The 22,780-nt window shown below is 45.5% G+C and overlaps 1 protein-coding gene across 13 annotated transcripts in view; it reads left to right on the top strand.

Annotated features, from left to right (window-relative positions):
• Positions 1-330: 330 nt before the first annotated feature.
• The window catches only part of LOC144115406 (uncharacterized), a 78,048-nt gene continuing 55,598 nt past the window's right edge, over positions 331-22,780 (top strand). For 5 of the 13 annotated variants that reach the window (XM_077649789.1, XM_077649787.1, XM_077649788.1 and 2 more), the window contains exons 1-5: positions 641-791; positions 5,842-6,820; positions 13,333-13,597; positions 14,774-15,031; positions 15,827-16,034. In XM_077649789.1, coding sequence (XP_077505915.1) covers positions 773-791; positions 5,842-6,820; positions 13,333-13,597; positions 14,774-15,031; positions 15,827-16,034 — 1,729 coding nt within the window. In that variant the 5' untranslated portion in view covers positions 641-772. Of the gene's footprint in view, positions 792-1,130; positions 1,234-1,352; positions 1,776-5,841; positions 6,821-13,332; positions 13,598-14,773; positions 15,032-15,826; positions 16,035-22,780 lie in introns of those variants that run through there. The other 8 variants (XM_077649782.1, XM_077649781.1, XM_077649778.1 and 5 more) reach the window with 8 other exon arrangements.

Here is a 22,780-nt window from a genome sequence, read left to right as displayed (position 1 = left end):
GCAGTTTTCGTTTTGGTCGGAAGATATCTTGAATTTGCAAGTAAATTGGTGTACTGCACGCGTAAAGAGTCTTCATGGGCGGGTTTCCTGTGTGGCTGAGCGGTCACAGCTACACCACATTATCGACCACTTCCGTCACATGTCAGCCTGTCTGGCCGGCGAGAGACGCTTAATTAAGACAATGGAGGTCATCAGACTGTGCATACAAAACAAGGCAACTGGAGTATCTGCAGAGCACGCTGGACGCAAGTCAGATTATTTCGATTGCTGCGCCGCCACAGGTGACACGGTGACACATCGTGCCGACTAGTGCTGACAGCTTAACCCACTAAACTTTCATTTGGTGTAGTCGGACTAGTCGGACCGTATTCATTCCTTTCAGCATGTAATGGTTGTCATACTTCGCAGTCATACTTTCCAACAAAAATCGGAACCAGAACCTCGTAGTTTTTCAGAAAACTACACAACTTAACGAACTGAGGATATGTCGTTTACTAATTTATCCCACTATTTTGCGGCTGTGCCCCTCTTTAATCTGTACAATTCGTCTCGAGCAGTGCTAGAATTTACTGCTCGAAAATTCAAAGCACAGGCGGCTAGGCAAGGCCGCCTACTCTGCCCTAGATAATCCGCGGAGGTTGGGTGGGTGGGGGATCGGCTTCTTCGTCTATGCAGCAGCAAGCGCACGCGGGCTCGAGCGCACGCAGCAAGCCAGCCCCACTGATGCATTCTGGGATGGTAATGGAGGGCGCGTGATTTTGAAGCTTGCAGGATGCTTTCCCAAGATTCAGGTAAACCGCAATCATTTCGTGACTGGGCGTGTTTCTTGTGCATCTAACTGCACTAGATTTAGGGGATGCAGCTGCGGCATAAATTTCAGTTATCATGTCTGTAAATGTGGCCATATGGGGCACCAAACAGCGCTGAGTTGGGGTGGGCTGCTTTTCGCGTAAAATACAAGCGAACTTTGCTTTTTGCTTGCAGAAAGGGGTTCTGATTTGCTCCCGAATTGCACTGCTGACAAGTTTCATGATTGCGTTTGTGCTAGAAAAATCTTCATGAACGACTGCTGTTCATGTAACTAGCCGTGTTTTGTAGTTTCAAATTTCCCTGTTTTCGTAGCCCGCAAATGGCGCGTCATTCAAGAATAACTAGTGTTTTGCGTCTTCGTGGCATTTGGCTGCGGAATTACGATGCTGTAGTTAGCGTGTGAAATTTTGCTTCTGCTTTTGCGTAAGATTATACTTTCAGTTTCGTGTGTAGATTGCGTTTCTCTGCGTTTCGTGACCTCTGGGCATCACTTTTGCCATCATTTTCCTGCGCCTGTAGCAAAATTGGGCTAGGCTAGGCCGAGGTCATAGCTGGCATCGCTGTATTAGGCCTAGGTGGTGTTTTCATCGAAATAGGCGCATGCTGCAGTTTTTTGTGCTGTTTTGGCACGGATTTAACTATTATAGTTCAGTTTTTTATCAGACTATTCCACTAGTGAGCATTGCTACGGGGACATATGTAATTATTTTTCACGGCGAAAGGAGTGTCTCATACGCTGCACACGGAATCGCCGAGTGGGGACGTGCGTCTTATGAATGCGCTTTCTCCGTTGTTTTCTGTAACTGTACTACCTTGCAACTTTCTGTCTCTGCCTTGATGATGTGAGAGGAAAAATGGCCCGATGCTTTTCTTTTGTATATTTGGTTGAACGCGAATCGGGGCCGTCTCGTTTCACGTTTTCAGCGATACGTCGTCTTTCTCGTCGCCGCGAACTAGGAAGATGGGTATGATGTCGAGCGTTTTACCAACTTCCTGATATTTTTTTACATTGCATTTACTCCGTGTTTAGAGCGTGTGTGTGTTGTGTCTGTGGCCTTGGGTTAACTATTTAGTCGCGGCTGCTAGTTCTGTAGACGCACCTAACCCGCTCCGTTAGTCGCGGTCGCGGCGGAGACTCGCGTGGTAACAACACATTTCGGAAAACGCTGCCGCGTTTGTCACTGTCGCTGTCGCCGGGTAAATTGTACAGTGTCGAAAATGCTGCCTCGCTCGTGAGTTCATGCCGACTTGTGGTTGACGCAAGTCTCCTGTCGGCACGAGCTTGCATGTCCCTACGCGGTTATTTTTGTGGTCTTTGTAAGCGCTCTCTTGTGTACTGTAATTTCGGCGCCTTGTGCAGCGTGAATGGCCTCTCTCTGTTTGCTTGTAAGATTGTAATGCCAGAGTGAATTCTTCAAACCCTGCTTTTTCTGTTCGTGGCATCCAAAATGTTAAGCCCTAATAAAGCTGTATGGTCTGTGGGCTTTTGTATAAAATGGCAACTATTACACCACATTTGTTCTTGGCTTGATGCATCTCTTCCTGCTGTGATATGTTTTAATCCTGTGGTTGGCAGATTTCTTTCCTCAGAACAAGAACAGTTGTACGGCAGGGGATTTAATGAAAAGTGCTCCTAGCGTGGCACATTACTGATGCATCATAGTGACCATTAATGAGTGCAGCTCAAGTCAATAATATGCAGCGAGCTTCTTTGTCCTTCTAGAGGTGCACTCTCACATATTGCCCATGTTGGAGTGGTTACAGTATTTGCTAGTGTTGCAGTATTTGCAGTAAAATTTAGTCTAACTAATGAGTAAGAGAAGTAATGCCTTGCAGTTATTTTTTTTTTTGCTTTCCATGAATATGCTATGAACATTGCCTTTCTGGAAATGTGGTACTAGCATATACTTGGCAGCATTGCAGGAAGTGGTAAAAATGCCCATGTATTACATTAAACAACTTTTTTTTTTATGTAAGGAAAGGATTCAGCCAGAAAGGTGAATGTTATGCTCTGCAGAACAAATATTATGGAGTTTGGCTCTCTGGTCACATACTGTGCTACAGGATTTTAGGATTGGGTTTACAGTATACATGGGTTGCACAGACGTCATAGCCGGTACCATGTTTGAAACCAGAAGCACGGTGGTAATTTGCACGTTTTTCTAATCTTCTTAACGCCACCTGCTCCAGCTTGCTCTGTGGAAGCTATGCCTTGGACTTCATCATGACGCTTGTGACGTCACATGCAACCCATGTATAGTCCTGTTTAGAATGAAGGTTTGCTGCATTTTTTGTTCTTTAATTGAAAGGTGCTTTTTTGCCCTGATTGAGATTGCCTTTTTCTTAGGATTGTAGTGAACAGGCATGTGTAGCTACTGGATCAGCACGGACAAGTAATGATTTTTTTGGGTAAACAAGGGACACTTGGATTTGGGGGACGGAGGGGTGTAACTGCATCATGCATCATCCAGTTCGTTTGTGCATCCTTTTGAAAATCATTGGCCAACTATGAGCAGCTCAGCCAGTAGCCTTTTTGAATGCTTGCTCGTTAGGAAACTTAGATTAATTTTTTTTGCCTAAGAAATCAAGGCTATGTCTTCTGATGCTTGCTTTTCTTTGTGTATATTTGCTTTGTTTTAGGTATTCTTTGGTATTGAATAGCGCTGAACTTATACTATGTAAAGTGTGCAAATGTGTGAAACACTGATAAAAGCATTTCATGCCATTAGGCATAATAATAATAAGTAACAGTGATGGTGCAGAATGCACTGCTCAGAAATGTGGCCACAAGTTTAATCATTGATGCAGTGATTTTATGTTGTGTGTGGCTGTGCTTCTTGCGGACCTTGATGCATTTATAAACTGTTGTGATTGTACGTGCTATTAATTGCATCTCACTACTTGAATCATTGTAGCAAGAAGAGAGAACTCCAGTGCAGAAAAAATAGGAAGCTTAGCCCAGAGAGCGAGTAAACAGTGAACAAAGGGCTAACTTGTTTAATACGAGATTGCATTGATGAAATGTAGCTGTATTTAAGACTCCACATTGCCTTACATGAATAACAAGGCATGACATGCTGTGGTAAAGCTAAGCACTGACGTTTGCTTCTGGTGAAGGCATAAATTTCCGTACTGAAGTAGCTGCACACCACACAGAATAGTTTTCTGTATTGGTTAGCGATTTTTGCATATGTATAGTTGCATTCTGGAATGCTTTGCTTCAAAGCTGTATCTGGGGGAATAGACCTGACTGGAAATTGAATACATCCAGTTAAGTTTTGAAAGTTGAAAGTGCAGCATGCAGAATCGAGGCATATGCTGCATTGGGTGCATATGCATGTGCACATTACATTTTGAAATTCCCAGCTACTTGTTCAACACACTTGGAGATTGAAATTTCAAGAATGGCTCCCCTTTTCTTGCGATCTATTATTGCTGTGGGGAATGCCTACTTAGGGTTAGCACTGCAGTTTTGAAAGCTGCTTGGCCTGCAGCTGAAGCAGTTCATTGAAAGCATGGTGGGGTTATTGTCTAAACCTTACGAACAGGTTTAGACTGCACTTGCCTAGTGTCTGTGGTAGATATTCAGGCATAGCTGCTGTGGTGGCTCAATGGTTATGGCCCAAAAGACGTGGGTTCGATCCCGGCCGCGGCAGTTGCATTTTGATTGAGGCAAAATGCTAGAGGCCCATGTACTGTGTAATGTCAGCGCACATTAAAGGGCCACAGAAAGGGGTGTTTGAGCTTGGCTTTAAAATGCTTGCACTATGTAGACTACAGGCCACCGAGCATCCATACCGTGCGAGACGTCAAAAGCGAGCGGGAAGTTTACAATACATTTTTAAAAATTCCCGCTTTCGCACCTCGTGTCGATGTGCAGTGCCGGGCTTTCGCGCGAAGACCTGGCATATGACGTCACGTCGTGCAAATGACGTCAGCAGCCGGGGAGTTATCATTGGTTCACAGCACCAAATTCTTTCAGACGTCACGCACTACCGCGGCCGGGGCCACTCCGCACACGTTGCAGTTGATGGAGGTAGGGGAGGGGCCGGTGGAGGAGCGCCGCTGTTTTGGCGTTTGAGAGGAGAGGGAAAGGCGCGAAGACGCGGAAGTTCAAATTTTGTCTGCATATAACTCAGCTTCTACAAAACGCATTAAAATAATTCTTGCTGGGGGATAATTATGAACAGTCGTCTTTTAACATCCCAGACATATCGCACCTTTGAGAGCCTCTTTCTGGGTCCCTTTAAAGAACCCCATGTGGTCGAAATTATCCGGAGCCCTCCACTGCATCGTCCCTCATAGCCTGAGTCGCTTTGGGATGTTAAACCCAATAAAACTAGACCAAACCAGATATTGGGGCATGTGGTCGCCTGTAAAGGCAGTGTTTTTGTCACGTAGTGCGTGTCCCTCAAAGTGGATGTAGGTGTTTTGCTAGTGCCAGCTTGCAAGTGAACTTTGGTAATGTGTTTGTCTTGCATTCTGTTGCAGTATAGGCAGTGTGCGACAATGCAACACATGCTAAAAGCATGCGCAGTTGCGGACAGGATAATATGGACCATGCTTCAGTGCTGAAGCTCATCTGACACATTACCTAGTGAAAATTAATGGGGGTTTGATACATATGTAAGTAGATGCCCCTTGTGTGTTTATACATAAAGGCAGCAAACCTTTCTGTTCCTGTTATGCAAGGCGAAGGAGCAGTTGGAATGCAGAAGCATAGTTCATATTACTCTGTCCATGACAGTACATTGGAGACACATGACTGGTTCATAAATTCACGTCTTGAGCAGCAGGGAGAAAGCCAAATTGTGAAAATTGCAAAATTATGTTGACGCTTGAGGTAAAGCAGTGTTTTAATTGTAGAGAGTTTTAAAATGTCAGAAAGCTGGCATTCCCAAATGGATGAAAGAGGGAAGAAAATACAGATGTGTGCTGTGCATTCATTTTTTTTTGGGGGAAATTGTCATGCTTGGTGTAGTTCTGTTGCAGTGTGGAGTAAACCACCTTCTTCTGGTTTATTGCTTTCAGCAGAGAAAGGAGCACAAACAGAGCCACCTGCTGAAGCTGGCGAGATGCCTTCAGGCACAGGCAGTGCGCAAGAGGAGTCTGCCCTTGATACAGATGCACTTGTTCGTGGTGTTTCGTCTGTTGAACTCTGCACAGTTAGCATTGACGTCCCTGAGAGTGTTGAGACAGTTGTTGTGAATACCACAAACAGTGCTCCTAGTGTATCTGTTGCTGACGCCGTTCTGTCCGAGGCTGTAGCTGCCGCACTGGGAAAAGATGCTACTGCTGAAACACCTGCTGGTTGCAGTGACACTTCAGGTGGGCCGGATGCTGCAGGCCTGTCGGATATTGCAGGCCCACCTAATGCTGCAGGCCTACAAGATATTGCAGGCCTACCAGATGCTGCAGGCCTACCAGACACTGCAGGCCTACCAGACACTGCAGGCCTACCAAATGCCACAGGCCTGCCGGACACTGCAGGCTTACCAAATGCCACAGGCTTACCAGACACTGCAGGCCTACCAAATGCCACAGGCCAGCAAGATGCAACAGGTCTGCCAGCTGCCACAGTTGTGCCAGATGCCATAAGCCTAGCAGATGCTGCTGCTCACTCATCTGTGGTGGACAGTGAGCCTGCTGCGGTGGAAACCGTGGTCTCTACTGATGCACTGCCAGCTGTCGCAGTGTCGTCATCTGCCACAACATCGACTGTGTCGTCCAGTGTACAAGATCGGGGGTGTGATGCACGCTATGTCCGCTTCAACAATCGTGATCTAGAAAATCTGCGCAAGATACAAGATGAACTGAACGTGCGCAAGGCTGGCGGGCTGCAGCGCAGCCCAGGCACCCCCATTGTGATCCGTGCAGAGCTGGCAAGTCCACAGAAAGGGCTCTCTGCGCAGGCACCTCAGGTCCTGGTGGTGCAAAAGCCCTCACCTGGGGGCTCTGCCAAGAAGGCTGACATACGTGTCATCCATCCGCCGGGGCTCACTGTGCGCAGGTGGGTGGCACTGAAGTTGCCTGGCTGCTGGCTTTTGGTACCCCAAGTCTTAAACTCGGGGTATCTGTAGAGTACGCTGTTTTGAGTGCCTTCTAACGCAACGGTGTTCAGGAGCCCGTGTCGGAGGAAAGCCGGTGTTGTTGGCATTGTTGCCTGTGAGTGAAAAATCCCCGAAAAATCCCCATAGAAGCAACCTAGGTCGCAGGTGGGTCACCTGCCACCGGAGTGGGAGCAAACTGCCCACTGTGGCAGGTGTAAGTTAATGATTTGTTGCGGGAGGTTGCTTGGGAAGAGCAACCTGGGTCGCACAAGCCCTACCAGTGGCAGCACTTGCCATCGCAAAGCAGTGGCACATCGCTTAACCGCTGCACCGGTGTGCCGGGATTGCTATGGGGACTCCCTGGATCTATGAAAGTAAAGTAGAGAATGACCAACTCCGTATATATGGGGATTAACCCATTAATGCTATCGCTTCATACCTTTAAGGGGGAGCTTAAGTGTCCCCTCCAATTTTTAGTTGCAGCGGTAGTATGGAGCTCCTCCATGCATGTGAGCAGAGGCAATGGCAGATTTGTCATTGTGCTCCATTGCAGATAGAAAGTGCTGTGGCTTACATGCCCAAGTTTTGTGCACCAAGCGTGTAGTCCGCTTCACAGTGGTCTCTTGAATTTTGTGCCAAGCGTAACTTGTTGAAGTAAGTTTTTACTAATGAGGGCAGTAAAACCTACTCATTATTACATGCTTAGTTTATGCTAATAGAGAATTTACTAATTTTCTCTACAGCCAGCTGTAATCATAGAAGGGTTGGTGGAGTTGGTAAGCCGCACTATAAGGCACAAGTGACAGAGCAGGCAGAAAAGTGTAGTTGGGAAGGATATAAATGCAGAGCACCTCACTCAAGGAAAAAAAACAACAAAACATCAAGTTGGGGAGGGCAGGCGGAAATAATCTGAATAATGGATGACTGTGCATGGGATCGCAAGCACAACTCAGCAATAAAGGTTTACTGTTGGGTGTGTTGAATGGCTGATGGGCTGTTTGTGCTTGCTGCTCACTGAACAGAGAAAATGCATTATGATGATGAGTTTGAATGCACCTTTCGACTGCAAAAAGAAAGAGTGCACATGTTTACATGTTTGTGGACAAAGTTGGAGCTATGAAGATATCCTGATTAGCCACGTTTTCTATATCTAGGTCTGAATTTTTTTGCTTCCCGAGTCTAGTTTCAGTACAGACTCTAGCCTTATTTTTTTCACTTCCGAGTGACATAGTGCAGAACGTTGCAAGTTTTCAGACAAGAGCCCTAATACAGTGTTGGGAATTCTGCACCTTGTTAGACCAGACTTCGCTGTTGCGCTAATCCTGCTGCACGTTGCTGCAAGATATGTTCGTTGCAATTGCTCCAGCGCTATGCCTAAATACAATTCCAGTAATTGCAGCGGGAGCTGCAGGAGCTGCAGCATATGCCTGGTGGTGGAGGCTACAGCCCATTGCGCCAGGCAAGACTAATGCAAAACTTCCTTGGTGTGGTTAAAAAGGTGACATGTCCAACAGATCCAGTTCTACTTACACTTTCGCACACTTTTCACACCTGCTTTAAGTGGATGCCACGATGTGATAAGCATGCATTTCGCATTTTTGCCACGGTGGTGTGGCTGCTATTGAAATTCACTGTACGGTGTGTGCTAATGAGTTAGTATAAAAAAAACCTATGGGATCCAGCTAGACTTTTTCTATATGGACACATTGTGAATCCTTTCTTGTTCATTGTGCTATCTTCGCTCCCTTGCGTGCCACTCCTGCTCAGCTTTTGGGGCTGTGCTGGATTTCCCTTCTGCAATTAATGCTCTCCCTTGAGTATTGGTTTATTCGGAGGCATTCAATTCTTGACTCTCTGGATTTTCCCAAGCTTCATTCTGCTGGTGCTCAACCTCCATGGCTTCCACTCTTGCACTCCAATGGCTTCACGTTGCTACTGCTGTGGTGCACTATTGGCCATTCGCTTCCGTCTTTCCTGCTCTTCCTGAGCCTTGTACTGCAGTTGCTATGTTTTTTCTACTGCCTTGGGTTTTTTACATTTTGGGTGTGGGTCTCTGATGTGTCCTGTGACTGCTTGTCAAGCGGGATACCAGCACAATCATTCACATGCACCGTCTATCATGCCATGAAAGGTTCATACCACTCTCCCATGGGGCCTCTTATTGCCACTGCCAGGATCGGGCAACTCGGGCCTAGCCATTATCTGCCCAGTGAATGTTTTCCTCAATACTTCATGTCTTACGTTAGTTTATGGCCATTTCTTTAACATTGAAAGCCAAATATGGGTGTGATATGCAGCCATGATTTTAAATGTGTTACTGTACATTAAATGGTGCCAGCTGAGGTTGAGTGTGGTGTTCATAAATGTATAGGGAGCTCGCAGCTTGCACTCAAACCACAGTGGCTGCCATTTTTATGTACAGGTAGCACGGCAAAAGGTGCCGTGCGCCCCATGTGCATTTCTAATTGGCTTATCATCTCCCGCTCTGGCCTGCACAGTTGAAACCGCGTCCTGTGCGGCAAAATGGCGTCCATCACTTCTTGTGCAAGCCTCCTATAGTTGATTTAGGCAGTCGTTCAAAGCAGAAAAAGCCCAGTGACTTTGAGAACAGGCAAGTAATATTGATTGAAGCTGGATGAACAGAATGGCTTCAAGTTTCTGTCAGAAGATATAATGCTCAGCAGAAATGCTTCATTACATTATTTTCCTGGCAATTTCTATCCCTGCCTCTGAGTATTTTTTGCATGTTGGGTGCTGTGAGGTTTTGGGGCATGTCCGCTGGTAACCAAGGAGCGTCTTTGTATTCTTGTTTCTCGGCATTGAACTCCTGGCACTCCTGGAAGGAAATTGTACCAAATTGACATTTTGCCTGGTGCAAAGCCCCCTGCAAAACTGTATTTTTCAGCTCCATTGTAGCTAATGTATTCAAATGCACATTTTAATGTTAAAACTTAATAAAACTTTCCTTTTGTCCCCGACCAGACGAGGTCTCGTCCAACTCTCGACTTCACATTGTAATGTTTTTTTTTACAAGTTGGTACTATTAATTCTGCCTGACCACCTCTTCCCAGTCATAGCTTTAATTTTCTGGGCCGTTTGCTTTTTATTATGAGTATAGGTGAGCTACTCAAGCAAAGAAGTGCTGTCTTAAAATCAGTGTTGTCAGAAAATAGGCGGTGATAAAGGCTAATTTTTTCATGGAAAATAAATAAGTGCATGCTGAGTCCCGAAAAAAAAAATTACTAGAAACTTAAATCTGATTCGTTACAAGCCTTTTTTTTTTTAGTTCCTTTCACCTCTTCAGCAGCAGGTCCTTGGTTAGGGTTTTTAATACTAGAGCTATGTAATCTTCAATGTGTATTGGCATGTTTAATAAGTAATGTAGTCCTGCTAAGGCAAGTAATTAAAGTGGCTGCATGGCAGCATTGTGAGAAAAAACTGATGTCTAATTTGAAAGATGCTGTATTCCACTGCACCAAAATTCGTCAAGAACAATGTGTGCAGAATTTACTTGTTCTCCATAGTTTGGTGCTTCTTACTGAAAAACTTTTACCCAGAGCGGAGTGCAGTATTTTACAGAGCACTTAGTAGTGGCAGTGTTTTTCACTCATTTTTTTTTTGTTCCCATTGGGCTTCTTAGTTACATCAAAACTAAGCTTTGCGAAACCACCATGCCATTAGTTTTCTTTTTAGGCCTTTTTTTGGCAGCACCTACACAGATGCGTACTCTGCAGTCTGCGGCAAGGGCTCGGTACCTGTGGTGTTCAGGTGCTGAGCATGAGGTTTTGGGCTCAGTTTCTTGCTGTGTTGACCAGATTTTGATGAAGGTCAAATGCAAGTTTGTGTACTGAGCTTTTGTTACATGTTAGGAAACCCCGCGTAATCAGCACTAATCCAGGGCTGTCCGGGCTTTAGAGCCATGAGCCAGATGGAGCGTTGGCCGATAAAAATTTATTGAATAAAAAGATCTCTCATGCTGTAGGTATATAACCTGGGTTGTGACATTGTTTTTTACTGGGGCCCATCATTCCCTGAGGAGGAGTACCACATGAAGAAATAGCTGAATTAAAGCACTTTTTTGATGAGCGTATGTTTTATGAATAGTTTTTTTCCATTGACATCTGGAATGTTTGTGAACTGATAAGACTAAAGCAGGCTGGAAATGGCCAGCACTGCAGTGAAAATTTGGATTTTCTGGGAAACGACAGGGCTGGAGTGCGCTGGAAATGGCCAGTTGTCAATGCTTCTGGCCCAGAATTTGCTTTTTCTCCACAGTGGCTTGCTGCTGGCAGGGCCTTGTTATTGCAGCAGATTCATAAAACCTATGGAGCTCCTTTGTTTGCACCTTGTAAAGATGTGGGGGGAATGCAGCTTATTGATTAATGTTTATCAGAAGGGGATGAGTGCCATTCTACGTGTTGATCTGCAACCCCTTTTACTGTCCTGTGCCTAGAAAGTGCGAGCTGTCATTGCTGCCATATGTGAATGATATCTTTGGCATATTGGACATACGTATTAAGAGGCAGTGGAAATAGCGAGCACATTAAATGCAGGAAAAAAAAATGTGTAAATGTATCTCGGTACATTTTGTCCACTTGCTTGCAGTTCCTTCTGTTTGCATTACATAAAGCTGGTTTTCTTTAACATTGCATTGTACACATAAAATGTTACATGGGCACTAAAATTGAAAATTGTTTTTTTTTTTTTTGAGGAAAGGAAATGGCGCAGTATCTGGCTTGCATCTTGGTGACACCTGAACTGTGCGGTAAGGGAAGGGATAAAGGAGGGAGCGAAAGAAGAAAGGAAGAAAGGTGTCATAGTGGGGGCAGGAAGGCTCCAGAATAATCTACGACATTGCATAACAAACGGAGCCTGCATTAACAGCACGAGCCATTGCAATGTGGCCGTTACAAGGGCACAGTAGACTGTAATCTAGTGCTGTAATGTATGGCTATTTTCACTGTGTATCATTACAGGGTGACAGGTGCACTCAGCCCAGAATGAAATGCAAACAGTACCCGTGAACAGAACAAAATATTTTGTTTGCAGTTTCAGCTGCAGTATATACAACTAGCTTGATTCATGTTTCTGGGGAAGGGTCTACCAGAGCACATATTCATAACCGGTATAGTGGGATATCGATGCTGCAGAAGTACAAAAAGTGCATAGTACAGAAGTTCGCATATTCGTGTCTGACCTGTACAAGAAATATAAGGGAACAGATTATTTACATGTAGCTCGCAGTTGAGAAGCACACTTCTTGCTTTTCTCTATGCAGCTTCCTTCTCATCTAGAGAACTATCCCCATCTGATTTTCTCAAGTATGATCCAGACTGGTCCTTCAGTACTAGCCAAGTGCCAAGTGTTCCCTTTCACATTTAATATGCCTGTACCAGTTGAGGCTATTGTGGACCCTATGAAAATGAGGATAGGAGTGTTATTGTGGCAGGAGGATAGGTTGTGTAGCTTATTGTGGCTCTAAATTGGACTTTTCCTGTGAAAGTATGATATGAATATTGCATTATTTCATTTTGCTAGGTCACCTGTGTTTTGCCACCATATTATGAACGTTCAAACACTCGCTGTCAGAAAATATGCAAGTAATTCAAAAGTCATACCCAGTGCTTTGTTGGATTGAATAACCCCCCCTGGTTACATCTGGTCTTGTCATCTAGTCGAGAAAGTAAGGACCACCATTTGAAGAACAAAAACTTCATGGATCGTAGCGATTGTTTTTCGGGATCCTAGTTTGAGAACTAGGGCCCAAAATGGGCCCAAACACAAATTCAATTCAACTTTAACAAATTTAGCATCTCCCATGATGTGTCTTCTGTGCTGTCAATGATCATGCGTTTTAAGTTGTGGTTCATATTCAACAGGGTGTATATGTTAATACATCCTTTTGTACTCCTTTTGCCCCTATTTTGATTTCAGGTGTGATAAAATTTGCCTTTGTATAAAAAGGGAGAACAAAAACTAATGATGAAGCAACTGATATCTCAATAGTCATGAAGGCAGAAACTTTGGACATGGTTATTCATAATTTGAAAAACACAGGACCCCGTTGTCACAGCAGTGCCTTAATCACTGTTGAAGAGCATTTGTTTATGGAAGACAGCTTTCCATGCCCTACATTATTATTGCCATCATCATCACCACCTTTACTACTACTACTAATGCTACTCTGTGCAAGTATTTTTTCGTTGCAATTAGTTTTGTTGGAACTGCGTGTACACTATGGCACTTCTGTCTCGTTTTTCACGTTTTCCTGTATCTATAGCCTGTCCTTCACATGCCACACTTTGTCAAGTATGTCTTACTGCTATAATGTGCCCCTTGAATGCCGCAGGTGCCAATCATTTTGAATTTACAATGTTCCAACTGCTCCCCCTATTGTTCGATAGTTCTTAGCCTGCACAAAGTGTGCTGCTAGTTTTTTGGGCCTTGTAAGCTGGCATTCCTGGTCCCACAGGCAGCTCCAGATGGCTGTGCCAGTCTCTGGAGCAAGCAGCACCACATCGGTTGGTGGCCTGACCAAGGTGATCCTGCAGCCAGCAGGACAGCTTATGAGTGGCGCCACCTTCCAGCTGGTGGGCGCTGTAGCTGGAAGTGGGGGCCAGGCGGCTCAACCCACTCTGGTGCTTTCGAGCCCCACCCGGGCGGCCCCCGTGCGTGCAACTGGGCAGCAGCTGGTGCGCGTGGCTGCGCCCGGCACCACCTCTGTGTCGGCACCCAAGGTATGCTGGTAGCCTGTTTCTGCAGATAAAACTGGCATAGGCTTCCATGCTTGCTTCTCAAAAGCTTGTATGGGGTAGGTGGCAATAGGTGGATTAGGTGGATGAACGGGTTATTCTGTCTTGCTCCACCAACGTGGTAGCCATTATCACATTAGTGCAAGCCTTCTGTCGAATGCAGAAACTAGTGTGACGTGGTGGCTATCAAGTGGGAGGCATCATGAGCTCTTTGGTGCTTTGTCAATTCAGGCAGCAGCTATAGGTGGCAGTTAGCATCACCAATTTCACGTGACATTGGTGTGTGTAACACCAAGCTCAGCAATTTCACCCCTATACAGCATTGCAAACTTGGCTTTCTGAATGACTGGTTTTGCCATCTGTACTGTATTTCGTGCATTCACCTTAAACATTCTTGAGGCAGCAGACAAGGGAATAAAAAGAGGTGCTCGTTATGACATACATGACAGAAGCCAACGGTCACCGAAACCTAGGAGCATAAGGGGTCTTTTTTTTTCAATTTGTGGTTAAAAAAAGACATCCCCTATGCTCCTTGGCTTCGATGATTGTTCGTTTCTGTCATGCATTCTTGAGGCAGGGTGGTTCTAAATACTTGTGGTGTGAAGCCTTTTGTTTTATGAGAGTGATCATAATGGAAAAATAGTCTTCAGTCTCATGTCTGAAATGGCCATGTCTCGCCTAAGTAGGTAAGAGATTTGAGGCTGGTACAAATGTGAGTAGCATCCTACTTTATCAGTGTGCCATTCTTAAGAAATTGTTTCAGTTCATGTCAGCTGTCTGTCACCGTTCCTTTTCTTTGCCTAGTTAATGCTATCCATTGGCAGTTTCGCATGTTACCTAGCTCAGGAGAGCATGCTGCTGGTCTAGTTGGTGCTGCATGATGTGAATATCTCGTGAATGTTTTATGTTCTTTGTCTTCAGTCCCTTGTCTGTTTTTTGCACTGACTTCTTCACGTCATTGCCATAGCTGCAGCTTGGTAACAGTTCTCTCTCTTGGCTTCTGAGATACATTACAAACAGCAATTCTTCTAAGCAGGGGTATTATTTAGAGGCTCTTAGAAAGTGAAGCTGGTGCTTCAGAAGCCTGCTGCTTGAATGTGTGTGAGTATTCTTATGGGGCGCTAGATGTGGGCTCATGCCAGTGTGCTTTGTCATGCCCAGGGTATGTACGTGGTGTCTCCCATGAAGCTCGGTGGCAAAGTCGCCATGATACCCATCAACGTGGGAAAGTCACCGCAGCGTATCGCACCTGCACCCAGCACATCCTCAGTGGTCTCTGGGCTCACCATGGGGCCTAGTCGGGTGACACTGGCTTCATCTGCTGCGAACACTGCCACCACATCCACCGCTCGACCGACGGCACCCACCACTACCATTGTGCCTGTGCCAGGCAAAGTGAATGTGCTGCTAAAGCCCTCGGTGAGAAGCACGCTGTGCATTACATTGTCTGCTACTCTATACATAATCTAGACAGAGCTGTCCGGCCACACACAAAAAAAAAAGTTTCCAATGTCTAGAAGAAATAGTGCTATTTGCCACAATGTCTCCTAATGGAATGTTATGTGCCTTGCATTTTTCTGGTCTTTTCTTCCTCTTTTCTTTTTTCTTTATTGTGAAAACATTCCATCCAGCAATAAAGGTACAATGAGGACATATTGATAGATTTCCGCTTTCTGACAGCAGAGCCTCTGCTTTCACTGATAACAGGAGTTTTTATAAGCTAGAAAGGCCAAGAAATGAAATACAGATGTTATGATCGCCGGCTGATTTCCCAGTAAACTGCGATGCTTCGCCAAATTTTTTTTGCAGATCTCAGAGGCTAGGATCCAGACGATGATAACTGAGTTATTTTCATAATAAGTGTAGACACCATGAGTTTGCATTGAGTGGTGGGAGTGGATTGAGTGGACTGCGCAGCAGGTGCAGCACAGTTCATCTGGACTTTGTCCTTACCTATGTGTTTGTCTGCGATGTGCCAACAGCAGTACAGGTATCGAACGCTGAGCTCGTGACAGCATTTGCTGCTCATCGTTTGTGTGCACGACGCGCGGCAAGATGTAGTGTTGCGTGGAGACATTATTTGGCATGCCATAGCGGGGAACACCATGTACTGGATAGCATATATGACAGTTTTCCAGGCTGCTTGGCATGACGCAATACTTTTGCCATTTATTGTGCATGAAACTGATTTCAGAATTACTCTCATGTCTCCAGATGGGTCAAGCGGTGCCCAGGTCTGGGACAGTGGCTGCTGTTGTTCAGACGTCTAGCGCAGCTGGTGCCGCCACAACTGTTACCACGAGCCTTGTGACTTCTGTGAGCAGCAGCTCTGCGGCTGTGCAAGTGCCAGGCAGCAAGTTCCACTATGTACGTCTGGTCAGTGCTCCTGCAGGAACCACACAGGCTAGCACAGTCTTGAGTGGTAAGTGTGTTGTGAGTTATGCATTTAGAACTTGTTTGGTTTATGGGGTTTTAACATCCCAAAGCGACTCGGGCTGAGGGATGCTGTAGTGAAGGGCTGCGGAAGTTTCAACCACCTGGGGTTCTTTAACATGCACTGACATCGTACAGTACATGGGCCTCTAGCATTAATGCCTCCATTGAAATTCGACTGCCATGGCCGGGATTGAACCCGCATCTTTCGAGTCAGCAGCCGAGCGCTATAACCACTAAGCCACTGCGGCAGCTGTATTGGGAACTTGTAGTTGTGCTTTTTGCCTATGTAAAAGCATGGGAAGATAACTTTTGCATGGAGTGTCGCTGGAGGTGTGCAAGGAAACAATGTCTTGTTTGAGCATGGGTTCTTCATTTGTATTTCTTTTTTTGCAGTCACTCTTGCCGAGCTGGTTAAATAAGGAAACGTTTCATTGCACAAATTCCAAGTTTTCTTGAATGCACAGCTGATCTTAAGGGGAGACACTGGTCTTAAAATGAAAATTTTTAATATTAGAGATATTGTAATGAAATTAGGTGTGCATATGTATTTCTTCCTCCTGTTGTCTAAAATGTAATTAGTATCAGCTTATCTCAATTAGTTCTCTACTTATGGAAAAATAACCGAAGCCTAACTAGGTAATTTCTTGCGGGTAATTAAGACACTTTATCTCAACATTTTTTGGTTCCGATAAAAATGTAGCCGTAGCCAAAGAGCTGCCATGCGGAGCTATGCTGTTTATATTGTTATTAAGGTACATCATCATATAAAAATGTTCAATTATGTCGATGCATCACAATTCTGGAATATAATTAGCTGGTATTATTGTCACAAAATTTGATATGTTCAACTTAGCCACATAAAAATAGCATAGCTCCACATTTCAATTCTTTCTGAATTCAACGGTGTAAAATTTATCAAAATTCCACCACAAAAACATAATTAAAAGTTCCATAAGGCTAGTGACGTTGGCAAAAAACGTGAAGCTGAGAAAATTGCATTTGAAGTTTTGACACTGACTACAGAAAATTGTGGGAGGAATCTTCAACAACGGATTTTATTTAGAGGTTCCCTATCTGTTTCCCTACAAAGCAAAACAAAAAGTGTCTTATTCCATCCAAGGAAACATTAATAAAAAAAATGTCGAAGGTGTAAGCATGATGAAGTTGTAAAAAAATTATTTCTCATGAAGTTATCAGTACATTTTTTTAGAGACAATGGAGTGCAGGGCTAGGGTGTTGAGCTCTAAAGGCAATATTCTGAATCCTGAAAACTGTATTTTGAAAGACCTAGCGGTCTGGAGCCAAGAAGATCCGAACCCCCACCATGGCAAGCAGTTGGGTGGTCTTGAAAAGGACCGTTGAGTGCGACGCTCGACACGTCTCCTACTCTGTCTTTGAGAAGAACCGCCTGGATGTTAGGCAGCACGCTGCCCTGTGCTGCTGGAGAACGTCTTCATAGCAGTCCAGGACTGTAATCTTCAGTTGCTCCCGTTTTGTGCCACCTGTCAGTCTCTCTTTCGTATTAGTGCTCTTTAGCTGAGCTCCATTTGCCTTGCGCAAACGCAGGGCGTCTTTTTCTAGGCTTCGGCGAACAAGGCAGCCACCAGCAGCATAGCCCAGACTTGCAGTGATGGATTCATTAGTTGCCCTCCTTCCTAGTTTGTAGACGGAAACAGCCTCAGCGGCAGCCCGCTTCACACTTTCCAAAGAAGCATTCCCATTCTTTGAAGATTGCGTCCAAATGAGAGACTGTTGGCTCTCACTCGCATTCTGAGTCTTTCTTTCACTGCACCATGCCAACAGGTTCTCATCGCTGAGCCTTGCAAACACTGGCTCCAGAGCAGCCCCAACACAAGCCGGGAGGGCACTCTTGTGTGGAGGTGAAAGTTCACCATTGGCCAAAGCTCTGTTGAACTTGCACCAAGAGTCAGCACCCTCAGGGCACTTGGAGTGGTTCGGGACATCATCTGTAGAAGTCATGTGTAGGAGTGTAGCTTCCACGGCCTTCTTCATGCCTGGAACATCATTATTGTTGCTCCTCAGGGCATAGCCGTAGTAGTTGGTGATCTTCTTGATTCTTGTTGATCTTTTCCTGCGTCAGCTTGTCTCTTCTGCCAAGAGATTCGCCTTGAGCCTTCTTTCTACCAACCAGGTTCCGCAGAGCAGTCCCCATTCGCTTATGAACGTGGTTGATGCAATCCTTCTTGTCATTCTTTATGAATCCGTACACTTTTGCTTCTTACAAAGCATGAAAAGTCCGGCTGTCTCCATCAGAGAGGACGGTCGTGTAGCGCAGACCATACTTGGCCAGAGACCTCTGAAACATGGTCAGCGCGGCCTCCACTTCCATGCGGCCAGAGTTACAATCGATGTTTCGCTGGCACTCGTAGGTGGCGAGCCAGTCACTTTAGCCTCTATCTTGTGGCTGTGGTCTCAAGGCACATCCGAGACAAAAGTTAGAGTAAACAATGTGGGCGATCACAAGACCAGTGTACAGATTAACAATAAGCCCATAGATGTGAGAGCTACGACCTCGGGTTATCCACGAACCATCAAAAATAACGTAAATGTTCCCAACTGGATTCAAGAAGTCTCTATAGACATCCTTGATGACTGCCACACTGGCAGCTTCGCTTGCGGTCGTTGTGCTCTCGCAGGCTTTCACAAAAGTTTTCAGGTGTCCCTGAAAGGTGTTGTGGTGCAGACTTCGGTGTGACAGGTTCATACAGGCGCAAAAGTCTGCAAGGGCAGTCACGCCTTTGCCTATCGTCTGTATTCCCTTCATGGCCCTCATGTTGACCTCGAAGGGAGTTATGTTGTTATGTTGGCAGTTCCACTTACTCGTGGGGAAGAAAATTGCTTCCTCTCGAAGTTGCAGCTGCCGCAGACGAGCTGGAGCTTTACAGTTAAGACATACTCCTTGTCTGTTGCCTTGCTCAAAGTCAGACTTCCTGCGCCGCAGGTTCCGCACTTCGCTTGCGCAAAAAAGTTGTTTAAAATTTTCATGTCCACAGTCACGAACTCTGTACCAGCACCACTGGAGTGGCACTCCGCGCGGACGCCAAGAAGTTCAAACTTGCGCTGGGTTGCTGACTTTTCCGACAGAGCGGACTTCGTGCGCGCCGATCGCTCAACAAGCTGCGCCTGCTCCGCCGCAGAGTAGTATGTGGCATCAACACGAACTGTACCGTGATCCGGGATGCAATTCATGCTGGAACTCGGTCCCGCAGTGTCGTCAGTGAGCAGCGTGGTTGACGTTCCTGGCATGTGCAGCGAGTCCGGCACCAGCTCTAACGAAGGTCCCGATGGCGCGCTTGTGGCTGACGCTGTTCCACGCCCGTTTCTTGCGGCTTCCAAAAGCTTGTTGCATGGACGGTTTAAGTCGACTGTCTCCCGTCATCTTGATCGCATGGAAAAACTCCCGGCACAAAGCAGAAACACGGGGCGTCGAGAAAAAACAGGCACAAAAGCAGATGCGCATGAAGTGGCAGCGATGCTAGTGAACGCAAAAGAGAAAGGAAAAAAACGACGCGCCGGTCACGCCAGCCAATGGCAGGCGTGGAACGTCGCGCTTTTCAAAGCGCGCCGTGCTCGAGCCAATCAGCGACCCGGAAACGGTCTTCGGGAAACCAGCCAGGGCAGTCGTTTTGCTTGAGCGACGCCATTTTGAGATATCACGAATTGTGCACAAAGAAAACAGCTTCAAACCAAGCCCAAGATGGTGGCGATCGGCCAGCTGCAGCATCTGTGGTGTGCGCGGGAAGTTCGAACAAATTTCGCCTTTTTGGGGGCATTTCGTGGCTGCCGTGGTACATTGAAAGCATATTTTATTGCATTTCCCGACCGAATTTAGCGTTGGTAATTTGAGAATAGGTGCTCGAAGGGTCAAACGTTCCGAAAATGGGTTTTGCTCAAAAATCGATATTTTGACCATTTTTGACTGTTCTAAGACCCACGTCTCCCCTTAAGCAGTATAGTTCTGATGGCATTCCAAAATGGGTTTAGACTGATGGTGCTGAAAGAAGTCACTTATTTTATGAGCATAGAAAGTTGTCTGTGCTTAAGTGGTGGAGAGAGAGAAAACTTGGTGTGTAGGGAAAATTCTTGCACAGTGCATATGCTGTAAGAGCGTTTGTGCCAGCCTTCATGGGTTTCTTATAGGTGTAACAGATTCTGGCTGATTTGCACAGCTGTGTGGATCATGTGAAAAGTAGTGTGTATTCTTATGCAGAGGACATTAATTGTTTTGATCACCCTAAAATGTGGCACATCATTGCCTATGGAAAGCAGGTACCAAGGCCAAGTGCACTTTGAAAATGTGTCAGCCTTGACAAAATTATTTTCCTTCGAGCTTTCCAGAGGAGCTTATAGGGGTGCAAGCAGCCATAAAGCTTTTGCGAAAGTGGGTCTCATTGGGCTGCTGTCTGCCGTGACTTCCATGATGCCTTTTTGGATGCATTTTTAAAAATTCCAGTCTCTTCTTCCATTCCTCTTCTCCCTCGCATTTTCACAGCAGCCATACAAAGGCGACGAAATGAAATACAGTAGACTCCGGTTAAGACGAATCCTCGGTTAAGATGAACAGTGCGAGGCTGTTCCCCGTAGAAATCAGTGTAAAAAAAATCTGTTTAAGACGGAACTGTTTCATGCGGGATTCAGTTGAGAAAACTTGACCGCGAACCTTGGTGACCCTGCGCAACGCTACTCACGGGGCATCTGCACGACACTGTTGGGCAAAGGAAAAATATATTAAACTCTTCCATGTAAGAAAGTGCACCCTGACAAGAAAGTCTTCGTCCAATTTTGTGCCAGTGTGCAGTGAAACTGCCTTGCAGGGCTGCGCTTCCTTGTGGAGAAGCTTTCTTGCCGAAGAGGAAAAGGCAAAGCACCTTTTCTCCTGTCTACGTGCAGCGCTGAGATACCAGATCTTAGCATCATTCGCGCTTCATGTGCCACGCCTTTGCCACTGACGGACTAAACGGCGCGTAGGCGCGGAATAGATCCACTAATTGATCCGAATTTTCAACCAACACGGTGTCGCAATGCATGCTATCATGGCGCAGAGATGGCTAGATATCGGTGCCGCATGGGCACTGCCTGTGGCGGATGTAAACGCGCACGGTGCACCTGCTCGTAGAGTTGATAACAGTTATGCTGTGGAAGGAGCAAGATAAGAGAGATGCAGCGCTACCCAGCTGAGCACCTTCAGAGTACTCCGAGCCTCAGAAATCAAGTCAGGAACAAAACAAACAAAAGCAAATAGTGGTCTCTACGGTAGAGAGAAAGCAAAAAAAAGATGGTGAAAAGAAAGCTAGATTTGTGGTGTTTTCAAGTAGGATAATGTGAGCTTGTTTTATGTCCTCACTGTTCAGCTCACTTCATGCATAGTGCCATATACAGCCGACGACCGATTTTTCGGACTCTCTAGGGACCGCGAAAAGGCCAAAAAATCGGGCAGTCCGGGAAATCAAATTTCACCGAAAAAATCACGAACTTATTACCAATATGCTCGAGGAAACGGCAAGTTGTATTGCACACATTCTAAGGTTCCTCATGACTGTATTTCGCCGCGCGACATTAGCACAGACGACAAGCGGCGACCGCTTTCACGAGCTCGGCCTGGCTGTGCTGCTCTCGGCATGTCGCAATGAACGCACAGGTTAGGACAAAGTCTGAACGGGAAAGTGAACACACCGCTGCGGGAACTGCACTGCGCCCGCAGTACAATGGGCCCGGAACGAGAACGCGAAGATTGTGAAATAAATAATAATAAGAACCAAGAAACGGCCAAAGCAAGTGCTCCGTCGGCGTTGGCCTTCGCCATTAGACCTTAAGACTAGAGCCAAAATCGGCATCATATCCGGCGATATGCACTCTGCGGTGGCTTGCGTATAATGAGGAGTCTTGCCTGTCATCGAAACGCCAGTTGTTTACGGTTTTACAATAGAAGAGTCGGGTTGCGATGCATTTTGCCGCGGGTACGCTGTCCGAATTTTTGGTGGTCGACTGTATGTTCCATTTGCAATTATCCTCTAACTGCAAAGTCATTTTATTCAGTGTTTTCATGTAACACATATTTGGATCCACTTAGCATGCTCACATTATCTTTTTTGGGGGGCACTTCTGTTAAGATGAACTTCTGATAAGACCAACAAATATTCTGGTCCCTTAAGTTCGTCTTAAAGGGAGTTTGCTGTACATCTTAGCAGCAACACCATGGCATCTCCATGCCTAATCTAGGCTCCAGTGTGATGAGAAGTTTTTTTCTTGCAAACTTCAAGCTAAAGGCAATTTCTGAAAAGTTTTCTGTTGCTCTGCGTAGGTTTACACGTGTTGGTAAATTCAATATGTGTAATAATGTTCTAATGCAGTAAACGGCTGTGAACTCAAGGTCATAAAATTGAAGGAGGATTTCAAGGTGAATGGGGGAAAGTTTCGATATAAGTGAAGTATCAGAATTTTCAATGTACTGGTCATGCATTGTAAAACATTGGAGCTTTCTATCTAGGTTTATTTTGCAGTATACAAACTGCACTACGCAAATGAAATGCTTCATTTTAACAAAAGAAGTCTTGTGTGCAGTGGCATGGCAGGTAAAAAAAAAAAAAGTTGACAGAAGTGTGTGTGATCAGCGCACTACTGCAGACTTTATTATTGGTTCTTGGCATTCTGCGTAAACCACTGGCTGGTGGCGCTTTTTCAAGTTTTTAAAAAGCCATATTCTTCACGGTA

This window comes from Amblyomma americanum, chromosome 1 (genome assembly GCF_052857255.1).
Source record: "Amblyomma americanum isolate KBUSLIRL-KWMA chromosome 1, ASM5285725v1, whole genome shotgun sequence".
NCBI lineage: Eukaryota > Metazoa > Arthropoda > Arachnida > Ixodida > Ixodidae > Amblyomma > Amblyomma americanum.
The sequence above is the reverse complement of the archived record's forward strand: the minus strand, read 5'-3'. Positions and strand labels throughout refer to the sequence as shown.